The sequence below is a fragment of the Prinia subflava genome, chromosome 6, assembly GCF_021018805.1.
Source record: "Prinia subflava isolate CZ2003 ecotype Zambia chromosome 6, Cam_Psub_1.2, whole genome shotgun sequence".
In the NCBI taxonomy this organism is placed as follows: Eukaryota; Metazoa; Chordata; class Aves; order Passeriformes; family Cisticolidae; genus Prinia; species Prinia subflava.
Window position 1 is genome coordinate 28,706,820 of NC_086252.1, and position 17,507 is coordinate 28,724,326.

The 17,507-nt window shown below is 41.4% G+C and overlaps 1 protein-coding gene across 1 annotated transcript in view; it reads right to left on the reverse strand.

Moving 5' to 3' along the window:
* The window catches only part of ADCY5 (adenylate cyclase 5), a 202,719-nt gene that overhangs the window by 21,830 nt on the left and 163,382 nt on the right, over positions 1 to 17,507 (reverse strand). Inside the window, exons 9-11 of the mRNA XM_063400863.1 lie at positions 8,162 to 8,184; positions 3,516 to 3,660; positions 1,780 to 1,877 (exon numbers count right to left, since the gene is read on the reverse strand). Of these exons, the coding sequence (XP_063256933.1) occupies positions 1,780 to 1,877; positions 3,516 to 3,660; positions 8,162 to 8,184 (266 nt within the window). The remainder of the gene's footprint in view (positions 1 to 1,779; positions 1,878 to 3,515; positions 3,661 to 8,161; positions 8,185 to 17,507) is intronic.

Genomic DNA, 17,507 nt, shown 5'->3' on the forward strand with positions numbered 1-17,507 from the left:
GTGCACCCGTGGTTTCAGTTGGTGTTTAACTGCTACCTTTAATAAAACACCAAAGCTATGCAATTGAAATATAAGGAAAAACAAAGCAAAAGATGAAGGGAAGCGTATCCGACCTGCAGTTAAAATACAGAATTTTGTTTACTCTTGAACCAGATCACCTTTTAGACAGGCCATGCTGACTAAGGACACTTCAGAACTTGAAAAACAAACAAAGAAACAACCAAATAAACAATAACCCTCCTTATGGGCAGCATGTAAGGGGTCTGAACAGCACCATTTACACCACACTGCCATAAGGGATTGGCTCCTGCATAATACAAAGGAGGCAGCCATATGGTTGCCACACATCAGAAATTGTCAAGCTGTCATTTAAATGTTAAACTGGGTTTTATGGAGACAGCGCAGTGGCTGCTGAGGGAGTTTGATGAGCAACACAAGGCTGGTAGAGGGTCTCTGCAGGTGTGGAATTATGACAGCAATATCCAGAAATCCAATATGTACGTCCCTGTTAAATTAGTTACCCTAAGAGAACATTTCTGGATGTAATTAACAATAGGAATTATCTAGTTCCAGTTGTGAGCATCTTTCAGTTCACTTGCAGTTTCCCAAAGCAGACCTGTCTGTTTACACAGTGCATTTGTCCTGATGTTATTTTGCTGATTCAATCCTTCTGTGAGCACTCCTGCCTGGGAGAGTGAACGACAAACATCAGACTACGTGTTGTTTCTGTGACCTTCCAAATATCTGATCTGAACACTACAAACCAATCTGCTCCAAAATGATCTGTGGTGGGAACAGACGTAGAAAACAGCTGTAATGGCATAAAATAGTGCTGGAGCTCTCTTTAGGGACAACTTTTTGTCTTCTTGTAAGGAAGATAAATTTGGAGCATTTTCAGAGCTTCTGTGATCTTGTTCTTCAGTTTAAAAAATTCTAATTCCAAATTTATTTCCACCACAGCATTGCTCAGTGAATGGTGTATTACTGCTATTAAATCAGAGTATAGGAAATACCCACATGCTGTAATTTTAAGTGACTTTTAAAGAACTCTTTGAGAAGAAGTCTCATTTCTGCAGAGCTCAGTGCTGGAAAAGATTTAGTGGGTCGAGCTGTGCCTTGCAGACAAAGCTGCAGACCGGGCCAAGAGCACTGTGCCCCACAGCCCCGAGGAGCTTGTGCCATTCTTGCCTGGGGAAAGAAATGGCTGCAACCCTTAAACCTGGAGCAAACCACAAGCTCATGCATGTGCAGCTCAACCCCTCCTCTGCCTCTCTTCTTGCCCAGCTGCTCTGAGTCCAGAAGAATAAGTACATGAGAGGTTATGTGTCATTTGGTAAGCAGACCCTGAGACCTCAGTGCTCTGAGCAATGAGGCTGTGATGGGTTTTCACCTCCCTGTCCCACGGTGTTGAGGTAAGAGGACAGCCCAGTCTTGTGCTGTGAGTGTGTGCTATGCCTTGGTAGGCAATCCTTCCTACTCGGTGATATTTGTTTTCCATAGGTTTATAAATGTGCTGAACTGAATTTCCTAAGATGGAGGAAAATTGTAAGAGAACTCACATCAGGAAAACAGAAATCCTCACATGCCAGTGAGGAGGTTTTAATCTGCACTAGAAATGGGTGAAAACAATAAGCACCACACATCACTTGAGCATGAATTATTTAAGGATTTCTCTCTTCCCCTTGGTGTTCTGAATTTTCAAGAAAAAAAACCAAAACAAACCTAGGCTGTAATAGAGGAGGGGAGCAGATGGGAGCAAAGGGATGAAAGGGTACTCACTGTGGCACGATTATGATTTGAACAAAGCAGATGAAGAGGAAGACTAGGGAGGCACAAGCCACATAGGCTCCAAACCTGTCATCCACCTGCTTGGAGTACTGCAAAAAAACACAGTTATGTTAGTGGGAAATTTGGCTGGCTGCCTTCTCTCCAAAAAAACTTCTTACTTGGCTTTTGTCTAGATCTCTTGGAAAGCAGTGCTGGTAGGAAACATTCCCAACTCCCCTTCTCCCCCAGGCAATGTCTAAGGGCTTGAACAGGCCCAAAGGTCAGGGAAGGAACACACAGAGCTGGGTGAAGAGAGGATTCCCCAACTGCTCCTTACACAAGAGGAACAGAAATGATTAACTGGGACCAAGGTTCTAGGTCACTGTCATCAGACCTAAACTTCCATGGGAGGTTTCCTCCAAGAGGGACGAATGCTGCTGCTGAGAAGAGCTTGCATTTCATGCAGATGACTTGTTCTCACACCAGTGTGAGGCCGCTGTGGTTTGCACACAGCCACTCCTTCCAGCTCCTGTCAATGCAGCGGCCACGGGGAGCTGATCCCATCCCCAAAGGTGCTTTATTTAGCTTGAAGCTCGCTTCTCAGCACACACCATCTCAGTGTTTGAACCACAAAATAAAAGGTGCTCTGAACAGGTGAACCGCTAATTTCCCTGGCAGTTTTCAGCTGTAAAATTGAAGAGGAGGAGTGGCGGGAAATTACATGTTCGAGCTTTTATCCAGTTCCACACTGATTCATTTAACAGCTGTAAATCCTGAAAAGCTCTGCTTTTGTAATAGATAGTCATTCTTGTCAAGGAAAGACAAAATTGGTTTTTGTATTTTTTCTTGTTTCTAAATAAAATTATAAAATAGTGCAAACTTATGAAGTTTTTTGCATTGAAAGTTTAAGCCAAAGAACACTCAAACATCCTAAGGATCTGTGCCTGAATAAAAAAATAAAAAAGGATTACTTTCTTTGTGCAATTAAACCCACCATTTCTTATGGTACTTTTAATAATGTCATCCAGTGTCCTCTAGACTTAGAAATTAGACTTGGAATTTTAACTTTGCAGCCATCTAGAGCTGATGACAGCTGATAGTCTCTACTATATAGTCAGGGAAATGATCTTTGCCTCACAGCAATATCTGAAACCAAATCAGGAAGAAATCACTGCTCATGAGCTTTAGGTCTGTTTCTCACACTTCCCTTTCTCACATTTGTGGGATAGAGAACTATTTCTTGCTAAAAATGGGCTCCCAAAAATATCCAGAGTACAAACTGCATCTCAATGAACCCTAATAGTATCTGGGCTCTTTTGGGGGACAAAGGGCAGGGAAAAGTCCTTCCAGAGGTGTTTCAGTGCTTAGGTAGGCTGAAGTGGGTTTCTCCAGTGATTTGAAGGAGATAAGAGGTGGGTTATCTTGGTTGACTTAAGACGGTTTGGAGTCTCAGAGAAACAATCTGGTTCATTCTGGATTCCCTTTACTGCTTGTCACTGCATATTCATGTGTATCTGACAGAAATGGCTTCATTTTCCTGGCCAGTACTCCCTTCAGATGACTGTGATTTTTTTAGGACAAGTTATTTTAAGGTTTCCATGAAGAAGCGTTGATTTTTTAAGATCACAACCCCACCTCCAGCACCCAAACCATAGCTTAAGCCCTAAATACAAAAGCCTGACCTTCTGCAGGAGAATTGAAACTCCTAACAGCCTGCCTGATGCACTGCAATGGTTTTTGGATGTTACCTTTTTCTCCAAGTCAGGCTCCCTGAATGTCAAGAGGAATTTGCGCACGTGCTCGGAGCGTAACCGATCGATGCTTCTGGCGTCGATGGCGCGGCCCAGGAACTCATCCACTTCATCCTCGGGGTTCATGCTCTCCTGGGTGCTCCTGAGGACGTCATGAAAAGGGAGCATAAGAGCACAAGATCATTTCTGCCTCTGCACCGTGTGTTATCACTGCAGTGCATAATGAGCTGGAGGTTAATGGCATTTTGCTTATGACAGCTTCAATTGGGAAAGGGCCCGGGAGCAGAGAGGGGACTGATATCGGCTCTAGAGCTCACTGCCAGTCCCGAGTCATTATTACAAGGTTTCTATTTATTTGCCCTTTTTCTATACTACATCTGCTTCCTTGCACTTAGGTCTCATTTCCATCCCTCATTCTCTAAAACCACTGGGTAGCCTCCTTCCCCTTGTCCTCTGACTTATTTTTCCCTGCACTGTTGTGTTATTCTAGCTGTTTGTGCCTCCACTGAAAAAAATATTTATGCATCCAGTCATATTTCTTTCTTTCTAATAACAATTTCTGTAAATATTACTATGAAAATTTCCAAACTTGAACAATTCTCCCTTTTTGAGAAAAAATTGTTTACAGAACTAACATGTGGGGAAAAAATGTGGCCTGACTCCCCCTCACGCAGTTACTTATGAGTATAAAACATAAAACAGAAAGAAAAATCTGTTTACAAGATATTCACTTAAGGAAAGGTTGCAAAAGAAAAAGGCAACAGAAGAAAAAATACAAATCAGATTCCGCTTTCTAAATATGTCAAACAAGGTTATAATCTTTTGTGTCACTGTTTTTCTGAATCTCTGCTATAGCTTCAGAAAAACTGAGCTGATTTTCAAAAACTGTTGAAAAAAAATAGCACTGTAAACTCATTTGTCCTGAGGCACTTTGCACCAAGGATCAGGAAACCTGAAGCAACTCCTCAGATTCTCGTTATTTTTAAAATCTAACAGTATTTTAATGACCTGATGCTGTCACTTTAATGGTCTGCCCTCAAACGAGCTATAGGCAGAAATTAAAAGCTAATCCTGAAGTGCTGTTTTTCTGCTCTGCTTGCATGATTGCCCAGGTTATCTCCAGGGTTTGCCAATAGTTATCCAGTGAAATATGCCCCTCCCTTGCACTGGGGTATACTCCAGCAGATAACTATTTCTGTGTGCAAACCCCATGGTGGCACAGCACTTCGGGCTCATGTTGTGTGACCCTCAGTTCAGGCACTCTGGAGGAAAAATCCTGGGGTCTGACAAGCACGATGAAAAGCTCCTCTGCTTTATTTCCCTGGTTTCATTTGTACTGCACCAGAGCACACAATGCACTCTGTGTTGCAGCCAGCAGGCTCCCACAGGTAAGGCTGTGCTAGAAAGCAGCTTACAAACCAGAATGTGACTCTGTTTTGAAAGTTAAAGGTCCCTTTCCGAAAGGAAGGCTCTTTCAAAGCTTTCTGCAAAACTGGATCAGATTTTAAGGCACCCTCTGTACCTCAACTCTTCTGTGCACCTTTTGGCAAGAGAAAAATAAATCAGGTCCATCTGCTCATTTCCATTTTACCACTCCTTGCCCCAGCCATTGAGTTGAATGCTGGGTCATGACAACACAGCAGTGGCGTCTATTCAGTGGCGATACAGCAATTACAAGACTAGTTTGTCTCAAGGTCGAATCTCTATTTTAGCCAACCTTAGAATTTCAGAGGGGTTAGGGGAAAGAGTTTTTTATTTTTAGGCTCTAGAAGTTATTTAGTTCCTAGAAATTCATATAATTAGCTTTGAACATAAAAGTGTTTTTTTCCCTACAAGGTCAGGGCATTTAATTTACTTCCTCAGAGGAAGCACATCTGCTTGAGCATTCAAGGGGATGCTGCTTATTTTCATTCAGTCCTTGCAACGTCTTCTGGGCTCATAAAAACGAGCAAGGAAATCATTAGGCTTTGTATTTACAGAATGTCTTCCAAGGTCCTGTGAGTTATGTACACACTTGGGCCATTCCCATTTCACCATTTCATACCAGGCATGGGGGACGCGATGTGTTTTCCGCTGGAACCAGAGCAGAGGAGTCAGCTCAGCATCTTGGCAAAGCACTGTCAAATTTCCAGTTCCAGTCTGAAAACGTCACTCAGGAAGATGCAAAGAGAAAGACCTGCCTGCTCGGTCTCTGCCTCGGCTGCCTGCAGGTGTGTAATAGGTTCCTTTACTGCTTGGGGTGTTTCTAACACTGCAGTAACCTCCAAGGCTGCAGCCTGCATAGAAATCCCTCTGCTGGTTTTAAATTGCCTTGCTGGGACATTGGCAGTGGGCAGCCACCCTCACACAGACTGCAGGGAAGCTCAGTCACTTCACACAGACTGAGCTGTTCAGGTGACTTTCACAGCCCACTGTACCCAGGCTAAATTGGAGTACAGCAAGTTTGGGTACATTTGCATAAATCTAATTTTAAATTGGCATACAAAAGTTCCCTGTGCTAAGGAGTGCCCTGGAGGCAGTGCCTGTAAGTCAGAGCTGAGGTACTGTCATAGACTAATGAAATTCATATGTCAAAATGCCTTTTGATATATCGATAGTGGAGGGGAGGGGGGTGGAATAAGGATTTCAGGCTGCCATGAAACTCCAAAAACATATCCTAAAAGCAGTGTTGAGATTTCTTCAAATGCAGCCAACAGAAAATTGTGTCAAGGGACAGGAACAGCACAAACAGAGCTTGCAGCAACTTTTTCACTCTGCTTGCAAATGTGAACGCTACCAATTAACCCAGAGATGCTGGCTTCAGAGCAGTCCAAAAATGTCCTGCTGATTTAATTACTTTCTGCCAATGCAGAGCGTGACCACTGCCAAAATTACATGTATGCCATAATTTTAAAAGCTTCATGCTTGCATCCAGTAACTAAACCTGCACTCAGGCACATAAGGTTTGGTCCTGTTTCCAGGGATGTGTGGTGTCCACGTCTTCCTTTGCTGCCAGATTAAAGTATTGACCCTCAGGATTTCTGCACATGAAGGAACTGCCTTAGTACTTAACATGGTTTAGGTATCTAATTTTAACCATTCTCACCACGAACATACTCTGCTGGAGATTTATTTTTGCCAGATCTTTTACTTGAGTTTACTCTGGACAAAGAGAATCAGAGGCAGGTAGTAGCTTCTTTTGGTACTGAACAGAAATGCAAAAATCCTGAAATCTGTATAATAAGCTGGCACCACAATGAGTGGGACAGCTCAGCTATTGGCTGTAACAGCCCAAGGAACCTTTCAAACTACAGGATGGAGAACAGGGAGTATGGTCCTTGAAGCAACAGAGGAGAGGCTGTTCCTCAGCTGTTGGGTGGCTCTGCTGTGGACCACAACTGAGGCAGCTGGTATTTGTGTTGTCTTGCAGAAACTATGAGGAAAAACACTATCTCATGAGGAATACTGAAAATTTCTACAATTTGTATTCCTAAAAATTATTTTGTTGTAATCTCTTAGCTCTTTTCTGCTCAAAGCATATCTAACATCAAATGAATTCCCAGCATCCATGGATACAACAGGGAACAGGAAACAGTGGGACCAGTGAAACATCCCAGAGTGCACAAAGCTAAATGTTAAGAAAATCCAGTTTGCAGGGAAGGGCAAGGGAAGGAGAGAATGACTCTTAATATTGCCATGATCAAACTCATCACTTTCCTTTTCCTTTTAGGCAGCTGCTCTCAGTGCTCAGCCACCATAATGTGAGTTTTCCCACAGCTGGATGCCTAGAGCCCACAGAAGCATTTACCTGTCCCAGCTCACAGAAATCCACTCAGCCCTGACCAGCAGCCTGAGAAACATCAGAAGGATATGATATTTTAGGGATCAGTCTCCTCTGCTATTGCTTAACTCACTCTAAGCAAGCTTATAATTAATGCCATTCAGCAGGACTGAACAAGAAATTATTGTAAACACCTTCAATACAGGAAATGCTTTTGTTATGTCCAGTTGTAGAAGTTAAGAAGTGAATGTGTTTGGGATTTTTTACTCCAAAGGCAATTTTTCAAAATACCACTCTCATTAAATTGTTACTTTAACCATTTCTCTGAAGTTCTATAGGAAAAAAATGAAAATGTTGCTGAAATTTAGCTATATTTTAGAGCATGAAACTTTGAATTTACTTTTTCAAACAAGCTATCATTTCTGAGTTTACTTTTATATGTAGAAATAAGTAATATGCAATAATGAATAATATAAAATATATACAAATAAACTCAGAAATTATACAGGCATTTCAATACATACATAAACCTTTCTTACTGGAGATTGCCAACACTTACATATATTTTAGAGAAAGATTTCTGTCTTGGGTTATTTTCACAGAGTGGAGATTATTTGGGGCAAGGGGAAGTGCAGCAAAAGCATTTTAATTAGAAAAGCAAGTTAGAACCACCGAACAAATAAATGTTTTGAGGGCAGTGGCTGTTCTGAATGCACATCAGTCAATTCTGTGCCCTCAACTGGCTGTCCCTCCAGGACAAACCTCTGGGGAGCACAAGCATTATTTTTGGCTTCCGGGCATCAATTTTTGTCCTTTTTTAATATGAGAAAAAAATCCCAAACGTGTAAACATAGCAGTGAATGACAGAAGTAAATTTGCTTACTTGTCCTTGGGGTCCTCGAAACCCTGAAAGAAAGGAAAAGGGCACAAGGGTGAGCAAACAGGCTGACCTTGAGAACACAAAGCATCCCGGGAACAGAATGTCACAGGGGACTCTTCGGGGTGCTCATTTGTTAGGTGTGCATGGACAGCTTTTCCCACCCACAACAATATTTTGTGCAGCCGTGTCAGTGGGCAGACTGAGCAGCTTTGGAAAACACATTTCTTCAGATATAAATTCATGGAAGTGCAGATTAAGGAAATGACTGCTGGCACACTTTATTTCAGGTGTCTTCTTTTTAGCCGTCGCCATTACAAATGATACAATGGAAATTGTACTGATATTATAACTGAGGATACTGTTTCAAGTATTTTACTTGAAACAAAACTCAGAACAATAACAGAAATCAACCTCTGTATTCAACAAGGCTGCATCCCTTTATGTCAGGGCTCAGCTAAGGGCAATGGATGCATTTTGCTTTTCATCTCCCCCAGGGGTATCTCTGCTCCTCCCCTCATCACATGCACGCACAGAACATGTTTTCATGAATAAGATTTCAAGAATTATTTATAATATTTGGAATAGCCCAAATATTCACAATTCTTTCCTTCTTTCCCACCTGAATTGTGGTGTAAGTAAGTATTTATGTAAGTATTTATGAGTTATCCATAGTTTTTAAGGCTAGAAGGCCTTAAACAAAATTTTATATGGAGGCATAAGTTTATATGTTTAGCACTAACATACCTAATAGACCAAATTGCATCAAAATTGCCATTTTGCATGGGCTGAAACAAAATGTGTCCTCTGACATCTTGGCTTAAATTTAACTGTAGTCAAGAAAAGTTGTGTATTTGACAAGTAGGGTCAAATACTCAGGCACAGAGTTTGTACCCTGTGTTCCAAAACATAAAACAAATGTAGCTGGGAGATATGAAGAATTGCTTTTGTTTTTCTCCCAGAGACCTCAGGCCAAAACTACTCAGGGCACGCGAGGATATTCCATCTGCTGGACCTGCAGCAGCCGTTCTGGGGTCAGCACACTGGGATCCATCCTGACTGGAAATCAAACCTCTTTGGGCAGAAGCCTTCCCACGGCTGCCTTGTCTAGCACCGTCAGAAACAACACTGACCAGACACTAAATGAGAACAGATTTTGCCCTTGCAATGAGTTGGCAGTGTGGCCACATGGCAGAAGGAAAGCCAACACAGTGTCCCTGAACAGCACCAGCTTTGCCAGAGGGAAGAAGTGAGGTCTGTCACTCAGGTCAGCAGCCAGGACTGTGATTCACTGAGGGAGCAATTTCCATTTTTACATACTCTGTTTCAGACTAAAAGCACACTCTTAAACAGAAACTGCACTTCAACTTAACCCATCAGAAATTCAAATCAAGGAAGTCTCTCAGTCCCATGTCACAACCACCAGCAGATCAAGTGGGAAGAAGGAAATAGTAATGTTGATTCAAAGTTAGCATGTCAGTTATCCAAGACAAAAAATAAATCCCTTTCTGACTTCACATTAAAGAGTGATCATTCAACTTTTTATTGTGTGGTTTTTTTCTTCTTCTTTTGCCTAATTATTTTACATTTGTCAGAAATATCTGATTTATTTATTTATCCTCTAAATAATCCTGCAACACAGTGCCAAAATGGAAAGCTCGCTGATTAATCATGGAGACAAAATGCTCACTAATTTGTCTGGTGTCATAGTTAGTTAGGCTGAAAAAAAATTTTAAAAAATTAAAAAAAAAATCAAGAAAACAGCCAGTACTTGCTTATTGGATAGATATCAAGGTCACATTTTCAAGCGTAGCCAGCTGGGAACTGGATGACTGACTGCAGTGGGACAGTCCCCTAAAATGGTCTGATTTTCACAACCAGCTGTGTAACCATCCATCCCACTGAACTCCTCAAACTAAACACAGATCTCACACTCCTGCCTTTGAGATGCACAAGTCTGAGGACACAGCCTGACCAGGTCAAGTAACTAAAACACCTCAGCAAGCACATCCTCAAAAATTTCCCCAATATTTCAAGTGTGGAATAATATTTAACTGGCCATTTATATGGGTTTGATTCTGCCTTGCTTCTCTCCCTCAGCAAAACTGTTACAAGGAAAGTTTGCAAAATAAAAGAGAATTAATTGATCTAGCTTTTCAATTTACAATACTAAATTGTGCTCGAAATTGTGGAAATTATTTTTGCTGGTAACTCAATTTAAATTGGTGTTGAAAAACGTAAGACCAAAAAAATACGTATTTCAGGTAAAGCAGAAAAGAAAAAGATGTATCACGTTTTCTTTCCTGGATCTTCATTTAATGAGGTTAAATATTTAAGAGTGACTTGAACTTTAATTAGAGAGAATCAGCTCAAAATTAAATGTTGTAGGAACCTCTTGAAGTTAAGCAAATTAAATGATTCACTTCAAACACTCCCATTTCATACTAAAGATTCTTCAAGCAGACTTGCCAAAAATGGAATTGTTATGGAGAAAGGTCTGTGGGATTATTTTAGGAAAAAAATCCTTAAAAACTGGTCATTTATTACAGGATATCTTTCTTATTTGCACTGGAAGACGTTGACAGGATATAGAGCAAATATACCTCCAGGATCTGGCAGTGAGCAGAGGTTTTCCTCCCTCTCCCCTGCAGCATCCATGTTTCAATCACTCACCAGGAAGCCTTGCAGGCAGAGGAGGTGAGGGCACACTCAGAGTCACGCTGCCCACCCTGGTTTGGACTGGGAGGGAAATTTCCCCCGGGTTTTGGTAATGTGCTTTCACCTCCTCCGCTCTCGTGGGCGTGCTCGCTTCATTGAAAAATCTGCACTTCAAATTATTTCCTTCCCCTTGCACAAGGCTTTGAGCACTAATGACATATTGGTCTTTTTTTCTTCTCCACAGCTGGCAAATAGTTTAGTGTCTTCAGGGGTCAGTGGTTTTGCTCCAGTTAAAGCCCTTGGCTCAGAGTAAGGCTGCTCCCATCAATTGCAATGGTCTGTGTTACACACAGGATGAACACACATCCAACCCTGCAGGAATAGGGTCTACATGCATTTTTCTTCATTCCTACTCATAATCTGGTAGCCAAACTTCCAAACTCAAGCAGGAAAGAGAAATACAAGGGGCTAAAGGCACTGTCCAGCACCCCTCATGTCATCTGTCCGTGTCCCACTGTTGGACAGCTGGGCTGGAGCTGGGCTCAGCCTGTTTGGGCACTGCTGCACAGAGAAAAGTCAAAACTGGCATTTCTGTACAAACACATGCAGAAATCTGAACCCCTGAGAAAAAAAACAGGCTGATAAAAATGAGGTGCCTGTCATTTAGGAGAGGGTGTAAAGGGATAGGAGGAGAAACAGTCAATTCCTGGAGTTAAGAACATAAATCCCCTCCTATCTGCTTATGGATTTGTACCCAGCAGGCTGAGACAATGCCAGTGGTTTTCCAGGGCATCATGAAGAAAAGGCTGGGAAGTGTCAGCAGGGATGACAATGGCAAAAGTGCTGATGGCTACAGGAATCGGACAGATAGGAGTTCACAGGAGTTTAGGAATAGCTCCATAATCATGATGACAAAGTAGCCCTTGCTCAGGACAAAATTCCTTTCCTCTAGAAGGGACCATAAGGCACGAGACAGGTCTTATCACAGTGCAGCAGGAATGGACTGCTTCACATAGGACCCCATGCAAATTTTCTTCAGTCTCATTTTAAATATCCCTGATACTGGTGTTTTTCTCGTTCCCCCAGGAAGCCATCAGATTGCAAAAGTAAAGGTAATAGCATTTAATAATTGCTCTAAGACTAAGACAGTCCTCTCTTTGACTTCAGGAACATTAACCCAAACTCAGCTTTAACTCCCTTAAAGGCTCTGCTCTTTTGTCTTTTCTACAGGAGATTATTAAAAAAGGCTTAATTTTATGGCAGATCAGGTGACTCAGAATCTATACTGACATCCTCAGTGGGAGTAGATGTGCAGGAGGAAGAAAGAGGGAATGTTATATTGCTGCATCTGTCCCTATGGCCCCTAAGGCCTGCTACTTTATGGGAGATATTTTATGAATATCTACTGTGCTAAAAGCTCATATGACTGCCATCTCTCTGCTTGACTTCTAAATTAACTAAGCCCCTTTCTTTGAAGATTAAAACTGATTCCTTAAATACAATGATAAAGTGTTTGTCAAAGACCTGACAAACTGACTGCTACCCCGTAACACTTCAAATTAAGAACGATTAAAGGTAATAATTCTAACTTCGAGAACATTGGCTGCAATTATTAACATATCTTAAGTATGCAAAGAAAAGTGGAATAGATTTTATATGCTTTTAACTTTCATTTAACTCCAAAAATAAGACAGTAGAGGGGCTGATGAGCTTCATGACCTCCTTAATGGCAATGTGTGTGGGAAGCATGAATTCTACACTTAAAAACTTCGTTCTCAACTCCAGCAGAGATCTTAAGAGCAAAAATTACAAAGAAACTAATTTTTCTTGCCCTGTTTTTATCCTCAGAACAAAGTTAAAATAGAACTTACATGATGTTAAAGCAGAAATCGAAATAACTTTGGACTTAGGGACAAAATGTGCTTTATAAGAGTTAAGGCCACCTTGCAGAGGTGCTTCCCAGAGACAGTGACCATAGAAAACAGAAAGGGAGAGTGACAGGCTGAGAGTGGATGCTGTTAAAAACAAAACTGTTTTGGCTCTACCACAAAACTAATTATTCACTTCTATTTTCAGCACTGTTGTACCTTCTGCTTTGTCCCTGTGGTCAAAAAGACAAGGCTATGAAGATAGATGCCGTCAGGTGTAAATGCAGAAGCAAAACTGAAGGACTTCAAAGCACTCAAGCCAAAAATAACACAATTTCTTTTTCCAGAGTCCAGAAAGAATAAAGCCTGATATCAAGGATATTTAACAAGCTTCTAAGTGCAGAACAACAGACTGGCAGAAAACCAGTTTATGAAACAGATTAAATGATGAGTGTGTCTGCTATAACTGGAACATAGACTAATGAGGTCTGAAAGGAAAGCTGTAGAGCTCCTTTTCTGCAGCTCACCCCACTTGATAAACAGACTTTTATTCCATGGCATTGGTCACAGGTGGTGAAACCCTCTGCTTTCTTCAACTCAGAATGATTCTGTAGACAGTCCTCAGCTGGCAGACCCGACCTGGCCAATGCCATGAATTTATCTGGGCCATCAGATTTAAATCTATAGATCATAAGAGGTTTTGGTTGAAATAGGCTTTCTCCACCTTAATTAACTTCTTTGAACTCTGAATCCAAATTTTTCCAGTCCAAAGATCACATTTTCAAGTGAAATGATTTCAGTGCCTCATTTGTGAACAGTTTTTAGAACTTGCAAAGCAGACATAAAAATAAGCAGTCCTAGAAATGCTATGAATCAGTTCCTGGCTCCACAATCTCTGCCCTTCCATGTCTACACTCCAAACAATGATTAACACAACAAACTTCTCCAGAAACTACTGTTAGCCTTCTAATCAGATGCAGACAGACTGGATCCAAGCCTAACCAGCCTTAATTGAAATTGCCCACTGGAGCTGGCCAGAGCTGCTCACCCTCTCTGAAACCCAGACCCAAACTTGCTGCCCTGCAGCCTTTTGACATTAAGGCTTCTGTCTGCTTGAGGAAGCTTTGGAAATCATTCTGCTAAGTGCCACAAATCCACCTGTGCAATGCTTCCATGAACATCGGAGGAAATGTTTCTGTGAATAAAAGGGAATTGTATCTTTACTTCCGCAGGCTAAATTTAGTCCCACTCAAAACCAGTCTGACACATTTTAGTACTGTCTCAATCCAAATGACCTTTCCCACATGAGTAAAATTTATTCTAAAAAAGGATACTGAATGGTGGAAAAATTATCAATGCAAGGCTTCCAAGCAAACACCAAACTTTATTTAGGTTTCTCAATAGCAGCTGCAAATCTGCTGTTGCATTGATTAATTCTTTAAAAAAAGGATTCTTATCCTGCTTTTAAAGAAGTAATCAAGGATGACTAAGTCCTGATCAACTAGAATAAAAGTTAGGCTAGCAGATAAGGATACAAAACAGATATAAATCCTCTGATAACTTGAGCAATGTACACTGTGCTGTCACTCATTTATATGAGATCCCATGGATCATGTGAATCACCCTTTTTCCAGGTGAGCACCAAAACAATTACACAGCATAGCTGCTGGATGGGATTCCTCCCCTTGCTGTCTGAGAGCTATCAAAACCATTATAGAGCCAAAAAATTTGCTCTATAAAACCTAGACTAAACTAACAATTTCCTCCCAGATCTGTAGCAATATGTGGAGATTACAGCAGAAAGGATTTTGAGAGTTTCTCCCTGCTTGATTACAAGTTAGATTGCTACAACTGCAGTGAAAAAATGGTGGGTCTAATTCTTCTCCATTGGGGGCCCCTGTCCAGCTTTGCTGATGTCAGTGTTGCAATTACCAGATTTAGCAGATGATTGCTGGAAAAGAGGATAATGATGACCTGCAGTTAAATGAAACCTTTCGAAGGAGGGTGAACCCTCAGTGCCTAATTCGTGGACTCAAATCCAATTCTCTTTGACAGACCTGACTGAGGAAAACTTGTCCTCTGGAGCTTTTATTTTCAATTTTAATTGTTTCTGATATTTAAGAGGTAGAATTGGCACAGAACCAGCTATGGCATCTGTTCCTCTGAGGCACCTGTTACCCAATTTTGATTTCCAAGTAACAAGATCTATTGTAAGGGCAACTTGGAGACACAAAGAGAGGAAATGAGCTGTATTTGTGATGCAGAATTCAAAGAACTGCTTGATTTAGGATGGGGGAACAGGACAAAGAATTATTTTATCATTGAGTGACCCTGCTTGTAGATGAGTGTTGCTTCATCAGAAAACAAACACCAAGCAATCAAGTATCACCTAAAAGGATGTGCAGAGGTCTGAGCAGCACCACAAGGAATCAGACAGCACCCACCTGAAAGAGCTTGTTCTTTATCACACCAGCCATATCCAGGATCCATTTTTATACCCTTGTCTCACATCTCTAACATCTGCATGCAGTAATATTTCCTACACATATATAATCTCTAAATTTGATTTTATGTCAGTTTTTTACTTTGTAACTAACATCGACTTCATACACGATTTCACTGCAAATGAAATGGCTCATTAGCTGTACTCAGACTCATGACAGAAGCATGGTCAGACTGAAACCAGCACTGCAATCTTCAGGGCTGCCTCTTTCTGTTCCTAAACTTCCCAATGTTAAACCTCTCCAGCAGCTGGAAAATGAAATGTGCCAGGCATCTACACGGCACTCAGTATCCACTCTGCTCATAATTGATCGTAACAACTCAGAGGTACCTAGATTGGAAACTTTCTAAAATCTTTACATGTATTTTATATTATTCATGTACTATTTATTCCCTATACATTCTCCCAAAAGAGTCTTTTTAACCTTATTTTTTCGACATTTGCAAAGAATTTTGTGATGCCATTCCAGACTGAAAAGCCCTGAATAAAATCAAATTTGTTCAGGAAAATCAGGGATTCACAAGCTTCTTATACAGCCTGTTCCTTGCATCTAAGTTTTTTCTTAACTTAGACCTTCCTTTCAGCAAATTAGGATGATTATTTTTAAACCTGCCCTTTACAGTCATGGAGAATGATTTATCATTATTTTTTGTCCTTATAAACATTCCTGTATTTGAAGACTTTTGTTTTTAATCAGTCTTCTCTCTTCTAGGTTAGAGCAAACACAATATTTCAGAGCACACACTGTTGAAACTCTGCTAATTTGTAATTTTGTCCACTAGATTATCTGTAACTCATCCACATTCTCCTAAATTATTGTAATCCCAAACTGGATGTGCTTTTCTGGATACAAACTTCATAATGTTGAGCAGAGTAAAAGATGCAAGAGAATAATTTGTCATCTAGAACAGCCCTGTAATTTTGGAAAGCATCAACATTTGCCTTTTTATTGCTGTTTACAACAAACCTCTTTCAGTTTACAGTCAACTACAATCCCCAAATTGGTTTTTCTTTAATAGCAATTTTGTTTTGCTGATGAAAACTGAGACATGAGTATTATTTCCAGAAGTCTAAAATTCATCAATATTTATAAAAGCCCTCTGAAATATACACTGGGAAAAGCAAAGTATTTCTCAGTGGTGTATAAATATTGTTATAGCTATAAATATACCTGTACTCTCAAATGCTTTTAAGTCCACTTATTTTTGACCCTTTTGCAATTACAAACTGGACTAGAGAGACAGTGGGGAAGATAAATCTGGTGTATGGAGATTTGGGGGAATGAGCAGCTCCAAGGTCTCCATTTCCAGATACACTGGTCCTGGACTGACTGCTTTTGTTTAGGAAATGAGAAGACAAGCTGTAAAAAGCAATGCAAGCAGCAAGCAGCTGTGCTGTTCTGCCAGGCTGTGGCTGTGTTCCTGCTCTGTGTGCAGCCACCAGGCTGATCCTGGGCAGGTTCCCCTCCCTGCAGCAGGGTGGGCTCGCAGGAGCAGGGCTCCAGCAGAGGCTGCCAGCTCAGAGCGGGCTCCTGGCGCTCCCGGGGCGTTTGTACCTGCCCTTCCTCTGCACATTTACCAGGCTGTCTGGGGCAGTGGCTCCCCCAGCTAATGGAGGTCAGGATCAGCAGCGTGCAGCATTGATGTCTCTGGGCTGCTGCCTCCCTGGAGGCTCTGCAGGGCAAGAAAGGCCACTGCTAAGCAATGGGAAGGGGAAAAGAAGGATTTGTGATGGTCTGGAGAGAAGACCAGTGCACAATGAAAGTTCAGGGGCTGTTGGGCTGGATGGGATGAGCTGACAGTTGCTGGATGGGATGAGCTGACAGAGTTGCAACCCCATCTGACTCAGGTCCCAGTTAGCCAGGGTAGGAGTAGCAAAGTGACTCCCGTTTTCCAGGACATTTTAGATCACCACCACATGGCCATGTATAGGATAATTTATCTTATTCATATGTGCAAGTGTCTGTAAAAACTCCTATGTGCACATGGGAAAAACTTTAACTAGAAACATCATGGAAAATCTGCTGGACCTGGTGCAGGTTAAGGTCCAAGCCACAACAGGGAGAGAGGCAGGGACCAAAGGCCCCCCCCTGCAATTCCACACAAAGCCCACCAGCTGCACTGGTGATATGCCCAGACATGGCAGCACATTGAATTACTATGACTAAGGAGATGAGGAGAAAAAAAAGGCATATAGGGCTACACTTGATGCTAATCCATCTCCTCTCAGACCGCTGCTAATATATCCTAAGAATAGAGACAGCTACCAGAGCCAGCATTCACTGGAAAGAAAAATGGCCAAAATAATTCTGTTTTCTATTAAA